This window comes from Nerophis lumbriciformis, linkage group LG01 (genome assembly GCF_033978685.3).
Source record: "Nerophis lumbriciformis linkage group LG01, RoL_Nlum_v2.1, whole genome shotgun sequence".
NCBI lineage: Eukaryota > Metazoa > Chordata > Actinopteri > Syngnathiformes > Syngnathidae > Nerophis > Nerophis lumbriciformis.
This window is the reverse complement of record NC_084548.2, coordinates 529,529-555,592: the sequence shown is the minus strand read 5'-3', so window position 1 is coordinate 555,592 and position 26,064 is coordinate 529,529. Positions and strand designations below refer to the sequence as shown.

The following is a 26,064-nucleotide window of genomic DNA, read 5'->3' as shown; positions in this document are numbered from 1 at the left end:
GTGATGTTTTGGGGCTGTCGCCGAGCAACACAGACTTTCAACTCCCTCCACAGATTTTCTATGGGGTTGAGGTCTGGAGACTGGCTAGGCCACTCCAGGACTTTCAAATGCTTCTTAGGGAGCCACTCCTTCGTTGCCCGGGCGGTGTGTTTGGGATCATAGTCATGCTGGAAGACTCTGCCATGTTTCATCTTCAAAGCTCTCACTGATGGAAGGAGGTTTTGGCTCAAAATCTCACAATACATGGCCCCATTCATTCTTTCCTTAACACAGATCAGTCGGCCTGTCCCCTTAGAAGAAAAACAGCCCCAAAGCAGGATGTTTCCACCCCCATGCTTCACAGTAGTTATGGTGTTCTTGGATGCAACTCAGTATTCTTCTTCCTCCAAACACGACGAGTTGAGTTTATACCAAAAAGTTCTATTTTGGTTTCATCTGACCACATGACATTCTCCCAATCCTCTGCTGTATCATCCATGTGCTCTCTGGCAAACTTCAGACGGGCCTGGACATGCACTGGCTTAAGCAGGGGGACACGTCTGGCACTGCAGGATTTGATTCCCTGTCGGCGTAGTGTGTTACTGATGGTAACCTTTGTTACTTTGGTCCCAGCTCTCTGCAGGTCATTCACCAGGTCCCCCCGTGTGGTTCTGGGATTTTTGCTCACCGTTCTCATGATCATTTTGACCCCACGGGATGAGATCTTGCGTGGAGCCCCAGATCGAGGGAGATTATCAGTGGTCTTGTATGTCTTCCATTTTCTGATAATTGCTCCCACAGTTGATATTTTCACACCAACCTGCTTGCCTATTGTAGATTTACTCTTCACAGTCTGGTGCAGGTCTACAATTCTTTTCCTGGTGTCCTTTGACAGCTCTTTGGTCTTGGCCATAGTGGAGTTTGGAGTCTGACTGTTTGAGGCTGTGGACAGGTGTCTTTTATACAGACATGAGTTCAAACAGGTGCCATTATAACAGGTAACGAGTGGAGGACAGAAGAGTTTCTTAAAGAAGAAGTTACAAGTCTGTGAGAGCCAGAGATCTTCCTTGATTGAAGTGACCAAATACTTATTTTCCACCATAATTTACAAATCAATTCTTTAAAATTCCTACAATGTGAATTCCTGGATTTTTTTTCACATTCTGTCTCTCACAGTTGAAGTGTACCTATGATGAAAATTACAGACCTCTGTCATCATTTTAAGTGGGAGAACTTGCACAATTGGTGGCTGACTAAATACTTTTTTGCCCCACTGTATATATATATATATATATATATATATCCTCAAATATATATACAGTTTTGTTTGCATATTTTGAGGATATATATATATATATATATATACATACATATATATCCTCAAAATATGCAAACAAAACTATATATATATATATATATATATATATATATATATATATATATATATATATATATAAAATATGTATGAAATACTTGACTTGGTGAATTTTAGCTGTCAATATACTCTTCCCCTCTTAACCACGCCCCACCCCCCGACCACGCCCCCACCTCCCACCTCCCATATATATATATATATATATATATATATATATATATATATATATATATCCTCAAAATATGCAAACAAAACTGTGTTTAGATAATTGATACTTCAAACTTGCATAAATAAATATTAAGGAATATAACATAACTTGGCTTCTGAGAGTTTCAAAATGTAATGAATAAAATGCTAAAGTTGTTGATAAACAAGCAATTATTTTAATTATTAAATATGGTCATTTTAAATGAATTATTATGATAATTTAAAATCAATTATTTCAAATGTTTATTTTAATGTATAATTCTATGGCTGGATGTAATAAGGAGTCACGAAAAAATACAAATAAAAATACAATTAATTTTGATGTTTTTAGCAAAATATAAAAAAAATGTATTTCGTTTTTTGTTTTTTTTAATTAATAAATATATTTATTTTTAGGTAAAATGAACATAATAATACAATTGATCTCTAGTCTGGATGATTTAGTTCTTGTCACCCTCCCGTCTGGAGGGGGCGTGGCCTCCAGCTCCGGCTGAAAATCGGGAGATTTTCGGGAGAATATTTGTCCCGGGAGGTTTTCGGGAGAGGCGCTGAATTTCGGGAGTCTCCCGGAAAATTCGGGAGGGTTGGCAAGTACGCCAGAATAGCACTTGGAGAGCACAGACCTCTGCCATGCCAAAAGTCCTGGATCCAGTCGGTGATCCGGATCAGCCGCAAAATATAATCCCTTGTTCCTTATTCCATTCCTGACATTTGCTGAAAGTTTCTTCAAACTTTGCCTTTAACCTTTTGGGCCACTGTCATCCAATATCTGTGTCTGTGGCTGGAGGCGGGGCCACAAGCATACACACGCAGAAGTCAAAGCTTGTAACATAAACATAATGACCTTTTTTGGAAATTTTGCTTATTCATAATCCTTGTGTAAAACAAGAACACATTGGCCCATTAAGCTTTTCAATCTGGCCCTCCGGACATTCCCAAATAATTTTTTTTAGATCTTTAAGATGGAAAGTATAGCTGCCATTATGATGTGCAGTGATGTTTTCTAATGACCGGCAGTCTTCAACTATACAAAGTATTTCAGTAGTTGGAATCTGCCCTTTTCCATGATATACTAGTTACTATGGTCATCTAAATAGTTACTATGGTAATCTAATTAGTTACTATGGTCATTTAATTAGTTACTATTGTAATCTAATTAGTTGCTATATTCATCTAATTAGTTACTATGGTCATCAAATTAGTTACTATGGTCATCTAATTAGTTACTATGGTCATCTAAGTCACAGCAGCTCAGACGAGGTACCAAGCAGTGTGGGTGGGGAGCGTTTCCACAGAGTGTTTCCAGAGCCTGAAATGTGGGTGTCAGGGACAGACGCGGAAGGAGATTTTTACAACAAAGTTCTAAAGCTTAGTGATGTATCACATACCTGCCAACTACTCCGGTTTTCCCGTAATTAGTACGGTTTTCATCAACCTATTCCGGGTTACGGTTGCAGTGATAAAAAATACGGTTTTTCATTAATAAAATAATTTTTTTTTTTTTAAGTTTTATTCTCGAAATCGCGTAACAACAATGACAATCGACACTGCTTCCCGTAACTTCCTATCGAGCCATTCCGAATGCCATGCGCGAGGCTATTTATAGCACCGCTGCCAAGCACGAGGCACCAGTTGCCATTGTTTCCAAACGAGCGAACGATCATGGAATCAGCCGGAGAAAAATCGCAAACGAGTCTTAAACCGAAAAGAAAACTGCAGTCATTCCGTGAAGAATATTCAAAAGCCTATCCGGGAATAATTATCCGTTCCAAAAAGGGTGAAAACTACGCGAATTGCACCTTGTGCAGACAAGATTTTTCCATCGGACACGGAGGAATTAGCCATGTAAAAGACCACGTTGGGACAAAAGAACACAAGTCTAATGCCGTTGCTAGCGATACAAGTGGAAAACTTTCAACGTTTTTCGGATTTTAGCCACAAAAAGGTAATGACACCAGTGTTATCTATTGGAATTGTTTAGTACTGTTATACTGTTAAAAGTGTTTATACTATTTATGCTTTCAAGTCCAAGTTGAAGAAATCTTGTTAAATGTTGACAGCATAACTACCAAAATACAGAAGTATGTCCTTAATATTTTTGCAGTGCTATTTCTGTTGAAAAGTTCAAATGATTACATTAGAGATCTGATGTGCCACTTTTCAAGTGTCTGATGGCTTCAATTCATTTTCATGAATTTTTCATATTTTGAATTCTTTTGAAAGGCTTACAAAAAAACTACATTTGAATTGTAATTCCATGCTATTGACAGGACTATTAATTTTAATGAAGTTAGCTTACCATGTTTACAGTATGATAATTGTGATAGAAATGTGAATTTTAGGCACAGAATATTTTTTACAATTGAACAAGGCAGTAGATTATACAAGCTTGGACAGAAAGTTAATAATGACACCAATTTTTTTTTTAATGGAATTGTTTAGTACTGTTTTACCATTTGTTTACTGTAAAAAGTGTTTATACTGTTTATACTTTCAATGAACAAATTGAAGTCTTGTGAAAGGTTGACAGGATAACTGGCATTAACTGTCAAAATAATTTCAAACTATTGAAGTTAGCTTACAGAATAAACATGTCAATCAACCCATATGATTTTTGCTGTAATATTTTTGTTTTGAAAAGTCACTGTGACTGATTGAAAAGTGATGGTTTTAGCAACATTTTAACCTGTCTGAATGCTAATAATCATTTTGCGTCGGGTGGGCGAACCTGAACCCCCCACCAGGACCTTGTCCTGGACCTACCGGGGTCTGCGGCCCCTGGACCCTGGCTACTAGGTTTTTCTGATTTCAAAAGTTGGCAGGTATGATATCACATACGGTACATCAGATTGTAGGTGGGGTTTTTTTTACCTTCATATTTCGCTGTGTTTGTTGCATTTATATTGCGTTTCGCCTGATTGTAAAATATGTAAAATAAGTGGATGGAGAGGGGGTGTGACGTTCATATGTTGTCAATATTCAGTGTTTTATCCTTCATAGTTAATATTGTAAATCCCACATTCTTTATTTTCATGTACATTCTGGGTGTCTCATTCAGTAAAAAAAATTCAAAATTCCATTCCGTTTAAGGCGGTCTGTCATAAGGTTTTTAGATTTCAATCAGACATTATTGTGAGGTTTTGTATTAGTCTTCCTAAAAATTGTTATATCGGCCCCCGGACACATTTTCTTCTCTAAATTTGGTCCACCGAGGCAAAATAATTGCCCAGGCCTATATATATACAGGTAAAAGCCAGTAAATTAGAATATTTTGAAAAACTTGATTTATTTCAGTAATTGCATTCAAAAGGTGTAACTTGTACATTATATTTATTCATTGCACACAGACTGATGCATTCAAATGTTTATTTCATTTAATTTTGATGATTTGAAGTGGCAACAAATGAAAATCCAAAATTCCGTGTGTCACAAAATTAGAATAATACTTAAGGCTAATACAAAAAAGGGATTTGTAGAAATGTTGGCCAACTGAAAAGTATGAAAATGAAAAATATGAGCATGTACAATACTCAATACTTGGTTGGAGCTCCTTTTGCCTCAATTACTGCGTTAATGCGGCGTGGCATGGAGTCGATGAGTTTCTGGCACTGCTCAGGTGTTATGAGAGCCCAGGTTGCTCTGATAGTGGCCTTCAACTCTTCTGCGTTTTTGGGTCTGGCATTCTGCATCTTCCTTTTCACAATACCCCACAGATTTTCTATGGGGCTAAGGTCAGGGGAGTTGGCGGGCCAATTTAGAACAGAAATACCATGGTCCGTAAACCAGGCACGGGTAGATTTTGCGCTGTGTGCAGGCGCCAAGTCCTGTTGGAACTTGAAATCTCCATCTCCATAGAGCAGGTCAGCAGCAGGAAGCATGAAGTGCTCCAAAACTTGCTGGTAGACGGCTGCGTTGACCCTGGATCTCAGGAAACAGAGTGGACCGACACCAGCAGATGACATGGCACCCCAAACCATCACCCAACCATGCAAATTTTGCATTTCCTTTGGAAATCGAGGTCCCAGAGTCTGGAGGAAGACAGGAGAGGCACAGGATCCACGTTGCCTGAAGTCTAGTGTAAAGTTTCCACCATCAGTGATGGTTTGGGGTGCCATGTCATCTGCTGGTGTCGGTCCACTCTGTTTCCTGAGATCCAGGGTCAACGCAGCCGTCTGCCAGCAAGTTTTAGAGCACTTCATGCTTCCTGCTGCTGACCTGCTCTATGGAGATGGAGATTTCAAGTTCCAACAGGACTTGGCGCCTGCACACAGCACAAAATCTACCCGTGCCTGGTTTACGGACCATGGTATTTCTGTTCTAAATTGGCCCGCCAACTCCCCTGACCTTAGCCCCATAGAAAATCTGTGGGGTATTGTGAAAAGGAAGATGCAGAATGCCAGACCCAAAAACGCAGAAGAGTTGAAGGCCACTATCAGAGCAACCTGGGCTCTCATAACACCTGAGCAGTGCCAGAAACTCATCGACTCCATGCCACGCCGCATTAACGCAGTAATTGAGGCAAAAGGAGCTCCAAACAAGTATTGAGTATTGTACATGCTCATATTCTTCATTTTCATACTTTTCAGTTGGCCAACATTTCTAAAAATCCCTTTTTTGTATTAGCCTTAAGTAATATTCTAATTTTGTGACACACGGAATTTTGGATTTTCATTTGTTGCCACTTCAAATCATCAAAATTAAATGAAATAAACATTTGAATGCATCAGTCTGTGTGCAATGAATAAATATAATGTACAAGTTACACCTTTTGAATGCAATTACTGAAATAAATCAAGTTTTTCAAAATATTCTAATTTACTGGCTTTTACCTGTATATGTATATGACTTGACTTTTGACTTGCTTGATTCTCACCACAGGAACTTGCTTGTGATTTGCACATAATCTTAGTAATGATGCAAACTGTTAGTTATTCATGCAAAATGCTTATAAGTTCAACAACTACAACCTCACATTGACTCTTACTGAATTAAATTAATGTTTTTTGCCATAATATGAATCATTTATCTGCACTGCTCTTGTATACGGCAATACATGTATTTTGTATCTTAACGCTTTTACTGTGTTTTTCCGGTCTTGCAGATAACGAATATTTCTTCAAATCCGCCCACCAGAGTAGTGAAAGTCCCAGGTAAAGATTCTCTTTACGACAGAGAGCTCATCAGGAAAAGGCCAGTGTGATTCTGAACGCAAGCGTCTCTCCCTCTGTTTTTTCAGTCTTAGTCAGTGCACCAGCTCCGGCACCTGAGCCGAAACCAAAGAAAGTTGTACTGGGTGAGTTTGTGAAGTAAACATGGGCTTGATCCCTCCCAGAGTGTCTGAGCAGGTCTCTGTTGCATGAAGGAATATCACCACTCCACTACCGCCTCTTATAACCACTATTTTATCTCCCTGACGTCCAATGACCCTTTGTTAGAGGAGCCCATCTCTGCTCCTCAGCTGGATCCGATACAGGAGCTGTCAGAAGAAGGTAAAACTCTGGCAGAGTTGGTGGACTGCATGCTGTCTGCATGGAACATCAAAGCTTCATTCAATCTGTTCCGCAGCCATTCTTTTCAGCTTTGTTGCCACTGAAATCATCTCTTGGTTTTTCTTAGTTTTTTTCCTATTTGGTTTAGTTTTTCCTGACCACATCTAGACCGTAACTGTCAATAAATGGAAAAATTCAATCTTTCACAGACTTGACCAGCATCTCTGGGATGAAACCACCGGAGGCCGAAAAGAAACACAGGGTGTCCGTTAAGAAGAACACCAACAAGAAAGAAATCAGGCGGCATCTTGAGCAGCTTGTAATGACGGAGCTGGAGAGCCTGGGAGTAAAGCCGGTGAGTATAGCCTACTTCACTCGTTTTCTATAGCACAATCACATTCACGCTTATAGTGTGACTCGAGTCACATGACTTGGACTCGAGTCAGACTCGAGTCATGAATTTGATGACTTTAGACTGGACTTGACAAAATGTAAAAAGACTTGCAACTCGACTTAGACTTTAACATCAATGACTTGTGACTTCACTTGGACTTGAGCCTTTTGAATTGACATGACTTGACATGACTTGCTACTTTCCCCAAAACCCAAAGATGAAAAAGTTATTCGGGAGCGCTCCGTATTTTTCGTTGTGTACTTGTCCATCGGCGTTGCGTGTGTCAGCTGGTGTGCTCTCAGTACAACAGCCAATCAAATTAGATCTACTTTGTTTTCATCACACAGCATTCATCCAATCAAATTGCAGGAAGAAGACATGTCCAAACCACACGCCAGTGAACAAAAAATGATACCTAAAATAATTTCGTTTGGGTATAAAAATTACGAGGTGGTCAACACAAAACGGTTTGCAGTATGCAACACATGCGGTTCGAAAATGACTGATGGAGAGGCGACAACTTCCAACTTCGTCCGGCATTTGAAGTTGCACAAAGAACGGTAAGTTTTGAATGTAAGATAACGTTTATTGGCTAAGTAACGTGACTTTTATTTGCAGTGTAGTTAAATCAGTGAGGCTGTAAACTCACTGCTAACGTTATAACGTTATTGCAAACACGGGAATCTGTTGCAGTTCACTACCTTATTCATACTTTTTGTTCAGTGATTTTTTTTTTAAGCAGGGTTACGTTAGTCAATATATCACACGTAACGTTAGACGGCGGTCAGCAGCACCGCGTATTTTAGCCACCTAAAAAAAAGACAAAAATAGTAAAATAAAGGTCAGTTAAAATGTATACTATATTATGAATATGTGTACCGTTTTAGCTAGCTTTCTGACATACTGTTGGTTGTTTACCTCAGTGGTCCCCAACCACCGGGCCGCGGCCCGGTACTGGTCCGTGGATCGATTGGTATCGGGCCACACAAGAAATAATTTTTTTTTCTTCTCTTTTTTTAATTAAATCAACATAAAAAACACAAGATACACTTACAAGTAGTGCACCAACCCAAAACAACTCTCTCCCCCCTTTTGCTCTGGGCATTGAACATGAAGACTCTTCCTTCACTGTTCCGAGTGGCCATGAGAGTCTTGGCAGTGCCTGCCTCCAGTGCTCCAGTGGAGCGAGTTTTCAGCCATGGTGGCATCATACTACGCCCCCATCGTGCACAAATGACTGACAGACTCTTGGCTAATTTGGTCTTTTGCAAATGCAATGCAGCATAGGGCCCTGACATATAAAAAGTACAACTTTTTTGCTATGTTCACGTATATGTCATGTTTTTTCAATGTTAACACTTTTGTACAAATAAGTACATTTGCACTTTATTTTTCAATGTGTTTGTTCTGTAAAGGAATGAGTTAATGTTTAAAATGACTGGTTAATAGTGCTATTATAAAGTGCAATGTCAGCACAATTTTCTTTCCTGCAATTTAAAATGCACTTGTTTTAATAAATAAATACAGCGTTTGAAAAGCATACACAATCTGTGTTAATATATTAGTCTGTGGTTAAAAGGACTTGAAAGGACTCGAAACTCAAAATGCAGGACTTAGGACTTGACTTGAGACTTTCCAGTCTTGACTTTGGACTTGACTCGGGGCTTGCCTGTCTTGACTCGGGGCTTGCCTGTCTTGACTCGGGACTTGACTCGGACTTGAGGGCAAAGACTTGAGACTTACTTGTGACTTGCAAAACAATGACTTGGTCCCACCTCTGGTGTGCTGTGAGATATTGTCTGGTGTGCCGTGGGAGATTATGTAATTTCACCTTTAAATATTTTTTGCAAACCAGTAAATTTAGAGTGTCGGCGCTGTCTCGAGCTCGGCAGAGTAACCGTGTAATACTCTTCCATACCAGTAGGTGGCAGCAGGTCGCTAAACGCCTTGTAGATGTCGGGAACGACGACAATGGTTTGCAGGTAAAAAGGTAAACCAAAAATAAACAAAAGCGAGTGCCGCTAAGAAAAGGCATTAAAGCTGGGAAGGTTATGCAAAACTAAAACTGAACTGGCTGCAAAGTAAACAAAAACAGAATGCTGGACGACAGCAAAGACTTGCAGCGCGTGGAGCAGACGGCGTCCACAAAGTACATCCGTAAATGACATGACAATCAACAACAAAATAGGAGCGTAAGAAAAAAAAACTCCAAATAAGTCATGACGTTATGTGACTGGTGGTGACAGTACACCTACTTTGAGACAAGAGCTATAGTGATGCATGCTTGGTTATGCTTTAAAGTCATATCCAACAATTGCGACAACGACTTTTTATTGTCAATATCGGCTGCTGAGTTTCATTTTTTTAATGTTTTCTGCTGGTGGCGTGCCTCGGAATTTTTTCAGTGGAAAAAAAATGTGCTTCAGCTCAGAAAAGGTTGAAAAACACTGATATACAGCACAGGTGTCAATCTCAAGGCCCGGGGTCCATATCTGGCCCGTCACATCAATTTGTGTGGCCCCCGAAAGGGTGGAAACAATATGTGTTAATAAAGTACCTTATCTTTTCTTAACAAATGTATTACAAAAATAAATGTACTATGTGCAATTACATATATTTACACTTTAACAGTGTTGGGTTAGTTACTGAAAAGCAGTAACTAGTTACAGTTACTAGTTACTTCATTTCAAAAGTAACTCAGTTACTAACTCAGTTACTTACACCAAAAAGTAATGCGTTACTGTGAAAAGTAACTATTTAGTTACTTCTTTTTTCTTTTTTTTTTAAAGCTCCAATTAATGCCCTTTTAGCCTTCATTTCAGTACTGTTATTGCACTGGAGAATAATACAATCTGTTGATCAACTTGACATGCATTTGCATCACTCAACTCTGCTAAGCAATGTGCTCTACATACAACACACAAAGACAAAGATATGTTACAAAGGCCAATTTGTTTCTGGCCAGAACAAATTGACAAAACTATTTTAAATAGCTGCAACATAACATACATAAGTAACAAACAGCATAATAACAGCATAGCTGTAAAGCAAGAAAGGCACACTACATACACAAAGTCTAACCAGGCATTTTCTTCCTCAAGTAATTCTGATACAAAATCATGTCTGAAGCCCAGAACACTCTACACATTTCCCCAGTTTTAGTTTAGAGATAAGGAAAGATTGGCCTGGCCCACTAGGATCCCTCTTTATGTTTGTGAACTTTATAGTCTATACATTTAGAGTGATGTGATAATCAAACACTCTAGAAGTCTAGAATGAAAGAGTATATAAGAGAATTGACAGCAACGTTCCCTCTCAGGAGCGCGCATGTGCAATTGCGCACTGCTCAAGCGTCCTCTGCGCACGGCAAATCTATGCCATGCACAAAATCAAATAAAAAAATAAGCGCATAACAATTTTCGACACGACACGGACACGACAGAGAAAACCGTTTTCGTCATCATTGTTCAAATATTGTAACGTCTGTCGAGACGCTTTGAGGACATGAATTCCATCCATCACTTTACTGAGCAAAACTCTTTACTGTCGGCCATAAACACATCACCAAAACATTAGTAAAAAAAATGATATCTAGCAAAACTGGTCATTTTCTGCAGTACAAACCAGACCAAAAGCAACTTTGTTATATCAACAGCAGCCGCTCGCTCTCTCACGTGCGCCAACACTTGCACATATGGCACTTAGCCAGTGATGCGTTTACAGCCACACAAAAAGTCGGACAACTCCAACACCACACATAAAGTGTCATTCCAGGTCGTTACACTATGATTTACCAATCAAATGTGTGCTTATTCTAGTGTCATTTATTAGGAATCTTAATTTATAAATATTAATCATTAAATGCTGTTAGTATATTAAATAAATACGTTGCAGGAATGTACACATGATCCCCTGCTTACATCTCATTGTGCAACATGTGAATGTTTTAATGGGAACTAAATGAAAGGGGTACAAAGCAGGACTTCCACCCAGACAAACAATACAAGTACACAGTTCATGAAAAACAATATTTGTTGTTATTGTCATTATAAGTGGGCCTAAACACTTATATTAGAAATGGAAATGACTGCTGTCATTTGATTATAATAATAAGAGAATGTTGTCTGTCTATCTGTGTTGGCCCTGTGATGAGGTGGGGACTTGTCCAGGGTGTACCCTGCCTTCCGCCCGAATGCAGCTGAGATAGGCTCCAGCGACCCCGAAAGGGACAAGCGGTAGAAAATGGATGGATGGATGGAGATGTAAGTTGTTATTTAGTGAGGTTTGGGACAGGTGTGCTGCTGGTGTAGCCACAGTGTGCACGTCTAAAGTTGCTCACATGGACTCCACTCAATGCTCAGGGACTTTTTGCATTTGCTCACACATGAACAATTAGAGGGAACATTGATTGACAGAGTGTGTACCTTCAGCGGTGAATGGTGGTGGTGGTGGAGGTGAAATGGCATCAGAGTCTCTATCTCTCTTTACTAGCTTCGTGGAAGCATGTTGCTATGTAGCTTGTTTCAGCAGATTTGAATTGCTGTTTTGGGCAGTAGATGGCATCTTTGATCCAAAGCACAATTTACATTTAACTAAAATGTTATTTTCTTTGTGCTCGACAAAAGAAAAGTAGTGAAAATATCTCCATGTTAGCAAACTCGACTTCTGGCTCCGCCATGATCAGACACGCCCCCCCCCCCCCTCGCTCCCCACACTCACACTCAGACACACCCACACAGAGCGCATGTCTCTCTCTCTTCTCCGGCTTGTGACACAAGAAGAATCAGAACGACACAGCAGCCCTCCGATAAAACACACTTTATACTACATAAAAAGTAACGTAAAATAACGCAGTAACGCATCATGTAGTAACGGTAACTGAGTTACTAAATATCAAAAAATAACGCGTTAGATTACTAGTTACCGCCGAAACTAACGGCGTTACAGTAACGCGTTACTTTGTAACGCGTTAGTCCCAACACTGCACTTTAATCATCTGTAATAATAAAACAAAATATATCAGCATACATTTCAAAACAATGTTTTTTTTCAAATAAAGATAAATACTTAAATATCTGCTTGATTTAGGATTTCAATCCAACAAATTGTTCGTGCAAAAATTTTACAATTAAAAATGTTTTTACAGTAAAATCCACTTTCGTACTGTTATTCAATATAGAGTAATAATACACTATAAAAACACAACAACCGTAGATTTAACAGTATAAAAAACCGAGCATGGATTTTTCCGTAAAAAAAGAGTGTTACCCTTTTTCCATTCCATGTAATTTAATTCCATTTACCGTATATTTCGGACCATAGGACGCACCGGATTATAAAATGCACTGCTGATCAGCGGGTGTATTCAGGGTTTTTTTTTCATACAAAAGGCGCATTAAAAAGGTCATATTATGATTTTTTTCTAAATTTAAAAAACTGTCTTGTGGTCCACATAACATGTGATGGTTGTTCTTTGGTCAAAGTGTTGCATAGATTATGTTTTACGGACCAGCTTTCTGACAGTCGCTTCAGGATGCGCCGTTTTGTGGGCGGTCTTATTTACGTGGCTCACTTTCCACAGCGTCTTCTCCCCGCCATCTTTGTTGTAGCGGTGTAGTGTGCAAGGACGGGAGTGGAAGAAGTGTCAAAAGATGGCGCTAACTGTTTTAATGATATTCAGATTTTACTTCAATCAATAACGGAAATATGTCCCGTGAAAAACCATCCGACCAGAACCCTCTAATAACTAAAGTTCCTTGGGTGAATAATATAAACTCACTACAGTTTTTAGCACTTTGATAGCTAGTTTACTGACAGATATAAGTAAGAACTTTACACTACTTTATATTAGAAATGGCAACAGTGGAAGATGAACGTCCCATAAGAAAATAGAGAAAAAGAAGAAGCTTATGACTACGGTGTCAGCACGGACTATAATGGCGGACGTGTGCACATTTTCAGGACTTATGCAGATCCGAAATACACATCAGCAGGTACCAGAAGGTAAGAAAAGTAGCTTTTGCATAATATTGCGAAACAAAAGGCCAGGTAATATGTCTGTTAATACAGTGTTTTTCAACCTTTTTTGAGCCAAGGCACATTTTTTGCGTTGAAAAAATCCAGAGACACACCACCAGCAGAAATCATTAAAAAACGAAACTCAGTTGACAGTAAAAAGTCGTTGTCGCAATTGTTGGATATGACTTTAAACCATAACCATGCATCAATATAGCTCTTGTCTCAAAGTAGGTGTACTGTCACCACCTGTCACATCACACCCTGACTTATTTGGACTTTATTGCTGTTTTCCTGTGTGTAGTGTTTTACTTCTTGTCTTGCGTTCCTATTTTGGTGGCTTTTTCTTTTTTTTTGGTCTTTTCCTGTAGCTGTTTCATGTCTTCCTTTTGAGCGATTTTTCCCACATCTACTTTGTTTTTATCCTTCTTCGTGGGGACATTGTCGATTGTCATGTCATGTTGGGATGTACTTTGTGGACACCGTCTTTGCTCCACAGTAAGTCTTTGCTGTCGTCCAGCATTCAGTTTTTGTTTTCTTTGTAGCCAGTACAGTTGTAGTTTTGTTCTGCATAGCCTTCCCTAAGCTTCAATGCCTTTATTTTTGGTTTAAGCATTAGACACCTTTTTACTTGCACGCTGCCCATACTTGCCAACCTTGAGACCTCCGATTTCGGGAGGTGGGGGGTGGGGGCGTGGTCGGGGGTGGGGCAGGGCGTGGTTGAGGGCGTGGTTAAGAGGGGAGGAGTATATTGACAGCTAGAATTCACCAAGTCAAGTATTTCATACATATATACACACACACACACACACACACACACACACACACATATATATATATATATATATATATATATATATATATATATATATATATATATATATATATATATATATTCTGAAATATGCAAACAAAACTGTGTTTGGATAATTGAAATGACCATATTTAATTATTAAAATAATTGCTTGTTTATCAACAACTTTAGCATTTTATTCATTACATTTTGAAGCTCTCAGAAGCCAAGGTATGTTATATTCCTTAATATTTATTTATGCAAGTTTGATGTATCACTTATCCAAACACAGTTTTGTTTGCATATTTCAGAATATATATATATATATATATATATATATATATATATTCTGAAAGTTTTGTTTGCATATTTCAGAATATATATATATATATATATATTCTGAAATATGCAAACAAAACTGTGTTTGGATAATTGATACATCAAACTTGCATAAATAAATCTTAAGGAATATAACATACCTTGGCTTCTGAGAGCTTCAAAATGTAATGAATAAAATGCTAAAGTTGTTGATAAACAAGCAATTATTTTAATAATTAAATATGGTCATTTTAAATGAATTATTATGATAATTTAAAATTAATTATTTCAAATATGTTTATTTTAATGTATAATTCTAATGCCTGGATGTAATAAGGAGTCAGAAAAAATAAAAATAAAAATACAATAAATGTTGATGTTTTTAGCAAAATATAGTAAAAATGTATTTATTTTTTATTTATTTTTTTTATTAATAAATATATTTATTTTTAGGTAAGATAAACATAATACCCGGTAATACAATTTATCTCTTGTCTGGATGATTTAGTTCTTGTCACCCTGTTGTCCTCCCGTTGTGAAAAAAGGCTGTCCTCACTCAGGTCTGCATGGAGCTGGAGGGGGCGTGGCCTCCAGCTCCAGCTGAAAATCGGGAGATTTTCGGGAGAATATTTGTCCCGGGAGGTTTTCGGGAGAGGCGCTGAATTTTGGGAGTCTCCCGGAAAATTCGGGAGGGTTGGCAAGTATGACGCTGCCTCCCACTGTTTCCGACATCTACAGAGCAATTAGCTACCTGCTGCCACCTACTGATATGGAAGAATATTACACCGGTTACTCTGCGGAGCTCAATACAGCACCGACACTCAACAACAACACATCATTTGCAGACTATAATTACTGCTTTGCAAAAAATATTTTTTACCCACACTAGGTGAAATTAGATAATCTCCCACGGCACACCAGACCATACTTGCCAACCTTGAGACCCTCGATTTCGGGAGGTGGGGGGAGGGAGTGGGGTGGGCGTGGTCGGGGTGGGACGAGTCAAGTATTTCCTATATATATATATAGGAAATACTTGACTTGGTGAATTCTAGCTGTAAATATACTCCTCCCCTTTTATATATATATATATATATATATATATATATATATAGGAAATACTTGACTTGGTGAATTCTAGCTGTAAATATACTCCTCCCCTTTTAGCCACTCCCCCAACCACGCCCCCGTCCCACCCCGACCACGCCCACCCCACCCCCTCCAAGTCAAGTATTTCCTATATATATATATATATATGTATATATATATATATATATATATATATATATATATATATATATATATATAGGAAATACTTGACGTTCAGTGATATCTAGCTATATATATATATATATATTTATTTTATCATATATATATATATATATATATATATATATATATATATATATATATATATATATATATATATATAAGAAATACTAAGTCAAGTATTTCATATATATATATATATATATATATATATATATATATATATATACATATATATATATATAAATAAAATAAATACTTGAATTTCAGTGTTCATTTATTTACACGTATACACACACACATAACACTCATCTACTCATTGTTGAGTTAAGGGTTGAATTGTCCATCCTTGTTCTATTCTCTGTCACTATTTTTCGAACCATGCTGAACACCCTCTCTGAGCATTGATGTGTGGCACTCACAAAAGTGCTTTCATCAAATGCACTAGATGGCAGTATTGTCCTGTTTAAGAGTGTCACAACATTGCTGTTTACGGCAGACGAACTGCTTTACGGTATACAAAAAAGTGACTGCTGTTGTTGTGTGTTGTTACCGCGCTGGGAGGACGTTAATGAAACTGCCTAACAATAAACCCACATAAGAAACCAAGAACTCGCCCTCCATCATTCTATAGTTATAACGTGATTGGGCAGGTACGCTTCTTTATATTGTGGAGGACCTGAGTCCGCCTGAATTTCGGGAGATTTTCGGGAGAAAATTTGTCCCGGGAGGTTTTCGGGAGAGGCGCTGAATTTCGGGAGTCTCCCGGAAAATCCGGGAGGGTTGGCAAGTATGCACCAGACTGTATTTCACGGCACACTAGTGTGTCGCGGCACAGTGGTTGAAAAACACGGCTCTAAACAATGGCTCTCTGTCTTATGGTTAAGAAACGCTGCTCATTTTCATTTTTAAAATGCAGAATCAGATAAAAAAAACAACAACTAAACTAATCAGAAATGATTATAACAAGTGGACATTTCTGTCAAGGTAAACAAAGAAGTGAGAAAGTGAGTGCTCTCAAGGTGCCATTGAAGCTACAATAAATCGGCCACTGGTCAAAATAGAGCTTCGCTGGATTCTCCCCCCCCAAAAAAACATAGATCATCTCTGTCTGTCTCTTTTTTTCCAGGATCAGAGAAAACTGAAGACCAAAGAGTTGAAGTCCATCCTGATTAATAGGAATTCGACGCAGCACAACCTTGCAAAGCAAATGCCAGACTTTTGGTGGCACCGAGAGAACATAAACAGTACTTTGGACCAGAAGGTGGGCCTTAAAGGGAAGAGCAGAAACTCGGAACACCGCTCTCTTAGCAGATCCAAGCACTCCGTTCAAGGTAGGACTAAGTCATTTCGTTAGCTTCTTATAAAATGAGATCAGCTTTTTAAGGTCTTTATGTGACACAAGCACAAGTCGTCACACACATGAGCTTTAATCCCCTGTTAATTAGCAGCCACTGTGTGAGTCACAACAGTAAAAGCAGACCTGCCAACATGTACAGTGGGGCAAAAAAGTATTTAGTCAGCCACGATTGTGCAAGTTCTCCCACTTAAAATGATGACAGAGGTCTGTAATTTTCATCATAGGTACACTTCAACTGTGAGAGACAGAATGTGAAAAAAAAATCCAGGAATTAACATTGTAGGAATTTTAAAGAATTTATTTGTAAATTATGGTGGGAAATAAGTATTTGGTCACTTCAAACAAGGAAGATCTCTGGCTCTCACAGACCTGTAACTTCTTCTTTAAGAAGCTCTTCTGTCCTCCACTCGTTACCTGTATTAATGGCACCTGTTTGAACTCGCTATCTGTATAAAAGACACCTGTCCACAGCCTCAAACAGTCAGACTCCAAACTCCACTATGGCCAAGACCAAAGAGCTGTCGAAGGACACCAGGAAAAGAATTGTAGACCTGCACCAGACTGTGAAGAGTGAATCTACAATAGGCAAGCGGCTTGGTGTGAAAAAATCAACTGTGGGAGCAATTATCAGAAAATGGAAGACATACAAGACCACTGATAATCTCCCTCGATCTGGGGCTCCACGCAAGATCTCATCCCGTGGGGTCAAAATGATCATGAGAACGGTGAGCAAAAATCCCAGAACCACACGGGGGTAGGTACCCGGTGAATGACCAGCAGAGAGCTGGGACCAAAGTAACAAAGGTTACCATCAGTAACACACTACTCCGACAGGGAATCAAATCCTGCAGTGCCAGACGTGTCCCCCTGCTTAAGCCAGTGCATGTCCAGGCCCGTCTGAAGTTTGCCAGAGAGCACATGGATGATACAGCAGAGGATTGGGAGAATGTCATGTGGTCAGATGAAACCAAAATAGAACTTTTTGGTATAAACTCAACTCGTCGTGTTTGGAGGAAGAAGAATACTGAGTTGCATCCCAAGAACACCACACCTACTGTGAAGCATGGGGGTGGAAACATCATGTTTTGGAGCTGTTTTTCTGCTAAGGGGACAGGCCGACTGATCCGTGTTAAGGAAAGAATGAATGGGGCCGTGTATCGTGAGATTTTGAGCCAAAACCTCCTTCCATCAGAGAGAGCTTTGAAGATGAAACGTGGCTGGGTCTTCCAGCATGACAATGATCCCAAAAACACCGCCCGGGCAACGAAGGAGTGGCTCCGTAAGAAGCATTTGAAAGTCCTGGAGTGGCCTAGCCAGTCTCCAGACCTCAACCCCATAGAAAATCTGTGGAGGGAGTTGAAAGTCCGTGTTGCCCGGCGACAGCCCCAAAACATCACTGCTCTCGAGAAGATCTGCATGGAGGAATGGGCCAAAATACCAGCTACTGTGTGTGCAAACCTGGTAAAGACCTATAGTAATCATTTGACCTCTGTTATTGCCAACAAAGGTTATATTACAAAGTATTGAGTAGAATTTTTGTTATTGACCAAATACTTATTTTCCACCATAATTTACAAATAAATTCTTAAAAAATCCTACAATGTGAATTCCTGGATTTTTTTTTCACATTCTGTCTCTCACAGTTGAAGTGTACCTATGATGAAAATTACAGACCTCTGTCATCATTTTAAGTGGGAGAACTTGCACAATTGGTGGCTGACTAAATACTTTTTTGCCCCACTGTACGTACTTTTCGTACTCTGCATGCTTGTTGACCCTTGAATATGCTCGTACGCTTCGCTGCTCTCCAGGTATACATTTTTCTCTGGTCAGGTGTCTGAAACCTGGAGTATGCTCCTGTGTCGTGTAAAATAATGGCCACGACTACATTGGAGCCATCTTTATTTTTCACACACAACACTGCGCAGCTCCCACAGCTTTCAGCACAATACTACATACAATATAACCTTCTTTATTTCATTGGTTCCGAGCTTGGTCATGGCCAATACATTTTCACAAAGTAGGATTCTTCTTTATGCAAACCCCGTTTCCATATGAGTTGGGAAATTGTGTGAGATGTAAATATAAACGGAATACAATGATTTGCAAATCCTTTTCAACCCATATTCAGTTGAATATGCTACAAAGACAACATATTTGATGTTCAAACTCATAAACTTTATTTTTTTTTTGCAAATAATAATTAACTTAGAATTTCATGGCTGCAACACGTGCCAAAGTAGTTGGGAAAGGGCATGTTCACCACTGTGTTACATGGCCTTTCCTTTTAACAACACTCAGTAAAGGTTTTGGAACTGAGGAGACACATTTTTTAATGTTCTCAGGTGGAATTCTTTCCCATTCTTGCTTGATGTACAGCTTAAGTTGTTCAACAGTCCGGGGGTCTCCGTTGTGCTATTTTAGGCTTCACATTTTCAATGGGAGACAGGTCTGGACTACAGGCAGGCCAGTCTAGTACCCGCACTCTTTTACTATGAAGCCACGTTGATGTAACACGTTGTCTTGCTGAAATAAGCAGGGGCGTCCATGGTAACGTTGCTTGGATGGCAACATATGTTGCTCCAAAACCTGTATGTACCTTTCAGCATTAATGGTGCCTTCACAGATGTGTAAGTTACCCATGTCTTGGGCACTAATACACCCCCATACCATCACACATGCTGGCTTTTACACTTTGCGCCTATAACAATCCGGATGGTTCTTTTCCTCTTTGGTCCGGAGGACACGACGTCCACAGTTTCCAAAAACAATTTGAAATGTGGACTCGTCAGACCACAGAACACTTTTCCACTTTGTATCAGTCCATCTTAGATGAGCTCAGGCCCAGCGAAGCCGACGGCGTTTCTGGGTGTTGTCGATAAACGGTTTTCGCCTTGCATAGGAGAGTTTTAACTTGCACTTACAAATGTAGCGACCAACTGTAGTTCCTGACAGTGGGTTTCTGAAGTGTTCCTGAGCGCATGTGGTGATATCCTTTACACACTGATGTCGCTTGTTGATGCAGTACAGCCTGAGGGATCGAAGGTCACGGGCTTAGCTGGGCTTTCTCCAGATTCTCTGAACCCTTTGATGATATTACGGACCGTAGATGGTAGAGATGCGCGGTTTGCGGACACAACCGCGGAGTCCACGGATTATCCGCGGATCGGGCGGTTGAAATGAAAAAAAATTAGATTTTAAATAGATTCAGGCGGGTGGCAGTTAAACCAATTGGGAAATATATATACATAGTTAAATGTTGTTACCCACATACGAAAAACGAGCAGGCACCTGCAGCATATGCCACAACAGAAGAAGAAGAGAAAAAAGAGATGGACACTTTTACGGAGCGGAGAAGGGACGCCTCGCCGGGGTCCGGGACCGAGGCCCCTTCCCCCGAGAGGGCCCCACCGGGAGCCGTAGCTGAGGCGATCCGCGAGAAGGGCCCGACGCACGTCCAGGGTCACCACCGCGCCCACCGCACCGACACCCCGCCTCGTCCGCCTTCGCCGCGGCCGGCGTCACGCGCAGCAGGTAAGCAGCTTACCTGCCCGCCACCCCCGTGGCCGGGGGCTCGTAACAGGGGTCACTCCGCGCGCTCCGCCCGCGCAGCTTACCTGCCCGCCACCCCTGTTGCCGGGGGCGCGTAACAGGGGTCACTCCGCGCGCAGTGCGCTCACGAAAGGGGCGGGGCTCACCCTGGTTGATATAGACAGCAGGACGGTGGCCATGGAAGTCGGAACCCGCTAAGGAGTGTGTAACAACCCACCTGCCGAATCAACTAGCCCTGAAAATGGATGGCGCTGGAGCGTCGGGCCCATACCCGGCCGTCGCCGGCAGCGAGACGCGCTTGGAGGTGCGCTCAGCGCGGCTCCCATATGATTGCGCACTGGTGTGCGTCTGGGCCGTGACAGCGTGGCACGCGGATGTCTGTGCTGCATTGGATCAGTCTCCTTTCTTTAACAGGCAAAAGCTTTATAACCTCACTAATGCCTTGCATCGTCTATATTAGAAATATAACAACGGGCGGATGGCGGGCGGGTGCGGTTCTGATCAAATGTTACATCGGGTGGATGGCGGATGGTTGACGACTTTCTGATGCGGTTGCGGATGAAATAATTGCCTATCCGCGCATCTCTACCAGGTATACATTTTCAGGTGTCTGAAACCTGGAGTATGCTCCTGTGTCGTGTAAAATAATGGCCACGACTGCAAAGCTTATATGAGTTTACATTGAAGCCATCTTTATTTTTCACACACAACACTGCACAGCTCCCACAGCTTTCAGCACAATACTACATACAATATAACCTTCTTTATTTCATTGGTTCCGGGCTTGGTGATGGTCAATGAATTTTCACAAAGTAGGATTCTTCTTTATACAAACCCCGTTTCCATATGAGTTGGGAAATTGTGTTAGATGTAAATATAAACGGAATACAATGATTTGCAAATCCTTTTCAACCCATATTCAGTTGAATATGCTACAAAGACAACATATTTGATGTTCAAACTCATAAACTTTATTTTTTTTTTGCAAATAATAATTAACTTAGAATTTCATGGCTGCAACACGTGCCAAAGTAGTTGGGAAAGGGCTTGTTCACCACTGTGTTACATGGCCTTTCCTTTTAACAACACTCAGTAAAGGTTTGGGAACTGAGGAGACACAATTTTGAAGCTTCTCAGGTGGAATTCTTTCCCATTCTTGCTTGATGTACAGCTTCAACAGTCCGGGGGTCTCCGTTGTGCTATTTTAGGCTTCATAATGCGCCACACATTTTCAATGGGAGACAGGTCTGGACTACAGGCAGGCCAGTCTAGTACCCGCACTCTTTTACTATGAAGCCACGTTGATGTAACACGTGGCTTGGCATTGTCTTGCTGAAATAAGCAGGGGCGTCCATGGTAACGTTGCTTGGATGGCAACATATGTTGCTCCAAAACCTGTATGTACCTTTCAGCATTAATGGCGCCTTCACAGATGTGTAAGTTACCCATGTCTTGGGCACTAATACACCCCCATACCATCACACATGCTTGCTTTTCAACTTTGCGCCTATAACAATCCGGATGGTTCTTTTCCTCTTTGGTCCGGAGGACACGACGTCCACAGTTTCCAAAAACAAATTGAAATGTGGACTCGTCAGACCACAGAACACTTTTCCACTTTGTATCAGTCCATCTTAGATGAGCTCAGGCCCAGCGAAGCCGACGGCGTTTCTGGGTGTTGTCGATAAACGGTTTTCGCCTTGCATAGGAGAGTTTTAACTTGCACTTACAGATGTAGCGACCAACTGTAGTTACTGACAGTGGGTTTCTGAAGTGTTCCTGAGCGCATGTGGTGATATCCTTTACACACTGATGTCGCTTGTTGATGCAGTACAGCCTGAGGGATCGAAGGTCACGGGCTTAGCTGGGCTTTCTCCAGATTCTCTGAACCCTTTGATGATATTACGGACCGTAGATGGTAGAGATGCGCGGTTTGCGGACACAACCGCGGAGTCCGCGGATTATCCGCGGATCGGGGGGTTGAAATAAAAAAAAATTAGATTTTATCCGCGGGTCGGGTCGGGCGGTTGAAATAAAAAAAAATTAGATTTTAAATAGATTCAGGCGGGTGGCAGTTAAACCAATTGGTAAATATATATACATAGTTAAATGTTGTTACCCACATACGAAAAACGAGCAGGCACCTGCAGCATATGCCACAACAGAAGAAAAAAAAGAAAAAGAGATGGACACTTTTACGGAGCGGAGAAGGGACACCTCGCCGGGGTCCGGGACCGAGGCCCCTTTCCCCGAGAGGGCCCCACCGGGAGCCGTAGCTGAGGCGATCCGCGAGAAGGGCCCGACGCACATCCAGGGTCACCACCGCGCCCACCGCACCGACACCCCGCCTCGTCCGCCTTCGCCGCGGCCGGCGTCATGCGCAGCAGGTAAGCAGCTTACCTGCCCGCCACCCCCGTGGCCGGGGGCTCGTAACAGGGGTCAGTCCGCGCGCTCCGCCCGCGCAGCTTACCTGCCCGCCACCCCTGTTGCCGGGGGCGCGTAACAGGGGTCACTCCGCGCGCAGTGCGCTCACGAAAGGGGTGGGGCTCACCCTGGTTGATATAGACAGCAGGACGGTGGCCATGGAAGTCGGAACCCGCTAAGGAGTGTGTAACAACCCACCTGCCGAATCAACTAGCCCTGAATATGGATGGCGCTGGAGCGTCGGGCCCATACCCGGCCGTCGCCGGCAGCGAGACGCGCTTGGAGGTGCGCTCAGCGCGGCTCCCATATGATTGCGCACTGGTGTGCGTCTGGGCCGTGACAGCGTGGCACGCGAATGTCTGTGCTGCATTGGATCAGTCTCCTTTCTTTAACAGGCAAAAGCTTTATAACCTCACTAATGCCTTGCATCGTCGATATTAGATATATAACAACGGGCGGGTGCGGTTCTGATTAAATGTTAGATCGGGTGGATGGCGGATGGTTGACGACTTTCTGATGCGGTTGCGGATGAAATAATTGCCTATCCGCGCATCTCTAGTAGATGGTGAAATCCCTAAATTCCTTGCAATAGCTGGTTGAGAAAGGTTTTTCTTAAACTGTTCAACAATTTGCTCACGCATTTGTTGACAAAGTGGTGACCCTCGCCCCATCCTTGTTTGTGAATGACTGAGCATTTCACGGAATCTACTTTTAAACCCAATCATGGCACCCACCTGTTCCCAATTTGCCTGTTCACCTGTGGGATGTTCCAAATACCGTATTTTCCGCACCATAAGCCGCCCTGGGTTAAAAGCCGCGCCTTCAATGAACGGCATATTTCAAAACTTTGTCCACCTATAAGCCGCCCCGTGTTATAAGCCGCATCTAACTGCGCTAAAGGGAATGTCAAAAAAACAGTCAGATAGGTCAGTCAAACTTTAATAATATATTAAAAACCAGCGTGATGTGGGCGCGCATGGAGTCGTATATCAACATGGACGGAGCTGCGTGAAAAAAGCCACCCGGCCTCTTCGCGTAAACTTACCTTAACCACTCGCTCATCTTTTCTTCATCCATCCATCCCTTCGAGTTAGCTTTTATGATGACGCCGGCTGGAAAGGTCTCTTTTGGCAAGGTCTTCCTTTTGAATATCACCATGGGTGGAAGTTTCTGGCCATTAGCATGGCAAGCTAGAACCACAGTGAAGGATGACTTCTCATTCCCTGTGGTGCGAATATTCACCGTACGTGCTCCCGTTGTATCCACAGTGCGGTTCACAGGAATATCAAAAGTCAGTGGAACCTCGTCCATGTTGATAATGTTCTCTGGCCGGATCTTTTTTTCAGCTATCTTGTTTTTACAATATGCACGGAAAGTAGCCAGCTTTTCTTGAAAGTCTTTAGGCAGTTGCTGTGAAATAGTAGTCCGTGTGCGGATGGAGAGATTGCGTCTTTTCATGAACCGGAAACCTGTCGCTTAGTAGGAGCCATTTTGTGGTCTTTACAGATGTAAACACACAAAGGAAATGAAACGTACGGTAATATCCGCGCGCTTTTTCTTCTTCTACGCGGGCGGGTGGTTGCTTACAGTAGAAGAAGAAGCGCTTCCTGTTCTATGGGGGCGGGTGCTTACCTTGGCGGTTGCTTGCGTAGAAGAAGAAGCACTTCCTCTTCTACGGGGAAAAAAGATGGCGGCTGTTTACCGTAGTTGCGAGACCGAAACTTTATGAAAATGAATCTTAATATTAATCCATATATAAAGCGCACCGGGTTATAAGCCGCACTGTCAGCTTTTGAGTAAATTTGTGGTTTTTAGGTGCGGCTAATAGTGCGGAAAATACGGTAAGTGTTTGATGAGCATTCCTCAACTTTATCAATAATTATTGCCACCTTTCCCAACTTCTTTGTCACGTGTTGCTGGCATCAAATTCTAAAGTTAATGATTATTTGCAAAAAAAACCCATCAAATATGTTGTCTTTGTAGCATATTCAACTGAATATGGGTTGAAAAGGATTTGCAAATCATTGTATTCTCTTTATATTTACATCTAACACAATTTCCCAACTCATATGGAAATGAGGTTTGTAGAACCTTACCTACTGTAGTGGCCTTAAGTGCGATTTCCTTGCCGGTGGCCGGAGGATCCACTCACATTAAAGGCTCACCAATGTGGAGACGTGTTATTGAGGAAGCAGCAGTTGAAGATGAAGTGCATCAACACATTTGCTCTCAACTTAATGTAGAAAATACGTAAACAATGGCTCCATCGGCATGGAAACGGAAGTCCCCCTTGCTGAATATCTATTGTGATTGCTAGAGGTGGAAATCTTTGGGCACCTCACAATTTGATTAAAATCGATTATTGATGCATTTTTAATTTATCTATATTGATGCAGTTTTACATTTATTTTCGTTTCACTTGCAACTTAAAAAAAAAAACAATTCATTTGGAATTATAAACAGTTAAATTAATTCCCACATTTATTAAATCAATGAAAATGTGTGCAAAACTGGACCATTGGTGCCAGATAGTAAAGGACGTGGTCGGTTCTCTTGGTGAGGTGGTTCCATTAATTTATTTACAATCAATAAATCAACTATTGACGTTTACCAATCGATTCTATAACCATCCATGTCCGAATTGCGATGCATGTAAAAATCAATTATTTCCCCCACCTCTAGTGAATACCACATTATAATAATAAAAAATAAAAATGACACATGCAGTGATGTAATACTTATAAGTCTTAATTTAACACTTAATGTACGGTATGCCAGAATACATGCTGGAAAGAAAAAAAAACGGATATAGTGCAGGCGCAACATTTGACGCTTGATGTGCCAAAACTAAATAAAATTTGCTAAAAAAAAAAAAGAGGAAAAAAACCT

The 26,064-nt window shown here is 41.0% G+C and overlaps 1 protein-coding gene across 3 annotated transcripts in view; it reads left to right on the top strand.

Annotated features, from left to right (window-relative positions):
* The window catches only part of dzip1 (DAZ interacting zinc finger protein 1), a 94,340-nt gene that overhangs the window by 43,767 nt on the left and 24,509 nt on the right, over positions 1-26,064 (top strand). For 2 of the 3 annotated variants that reach the window (XM_061973595.2, XM_072916579.1), the window contains exons 11-15: positions 6,663-6,711; positions 6,798-6,854; positions 6,997-7,050; positions 7,260-7,405; positions 16,969-17,173. In XM_061973595.2, the coding sequence (XP_061829579.2) occupies positions 6,663-6,711; positions 6,798-6,854; positions 6,997-7,050; positions 7,260-7,405; positions 16,969-17,173 (511 nt within the window). The remainder of the gene's footprint in view (positions 1-6,662; positions 6,712-6,797; positions 6,855-6,996; positions 7,051-7,259; positions 7,406-16,968; positions 17,174-26,064) is intronic. The other variant, XM_061973604.2, reaches the window with a different exon arrangement.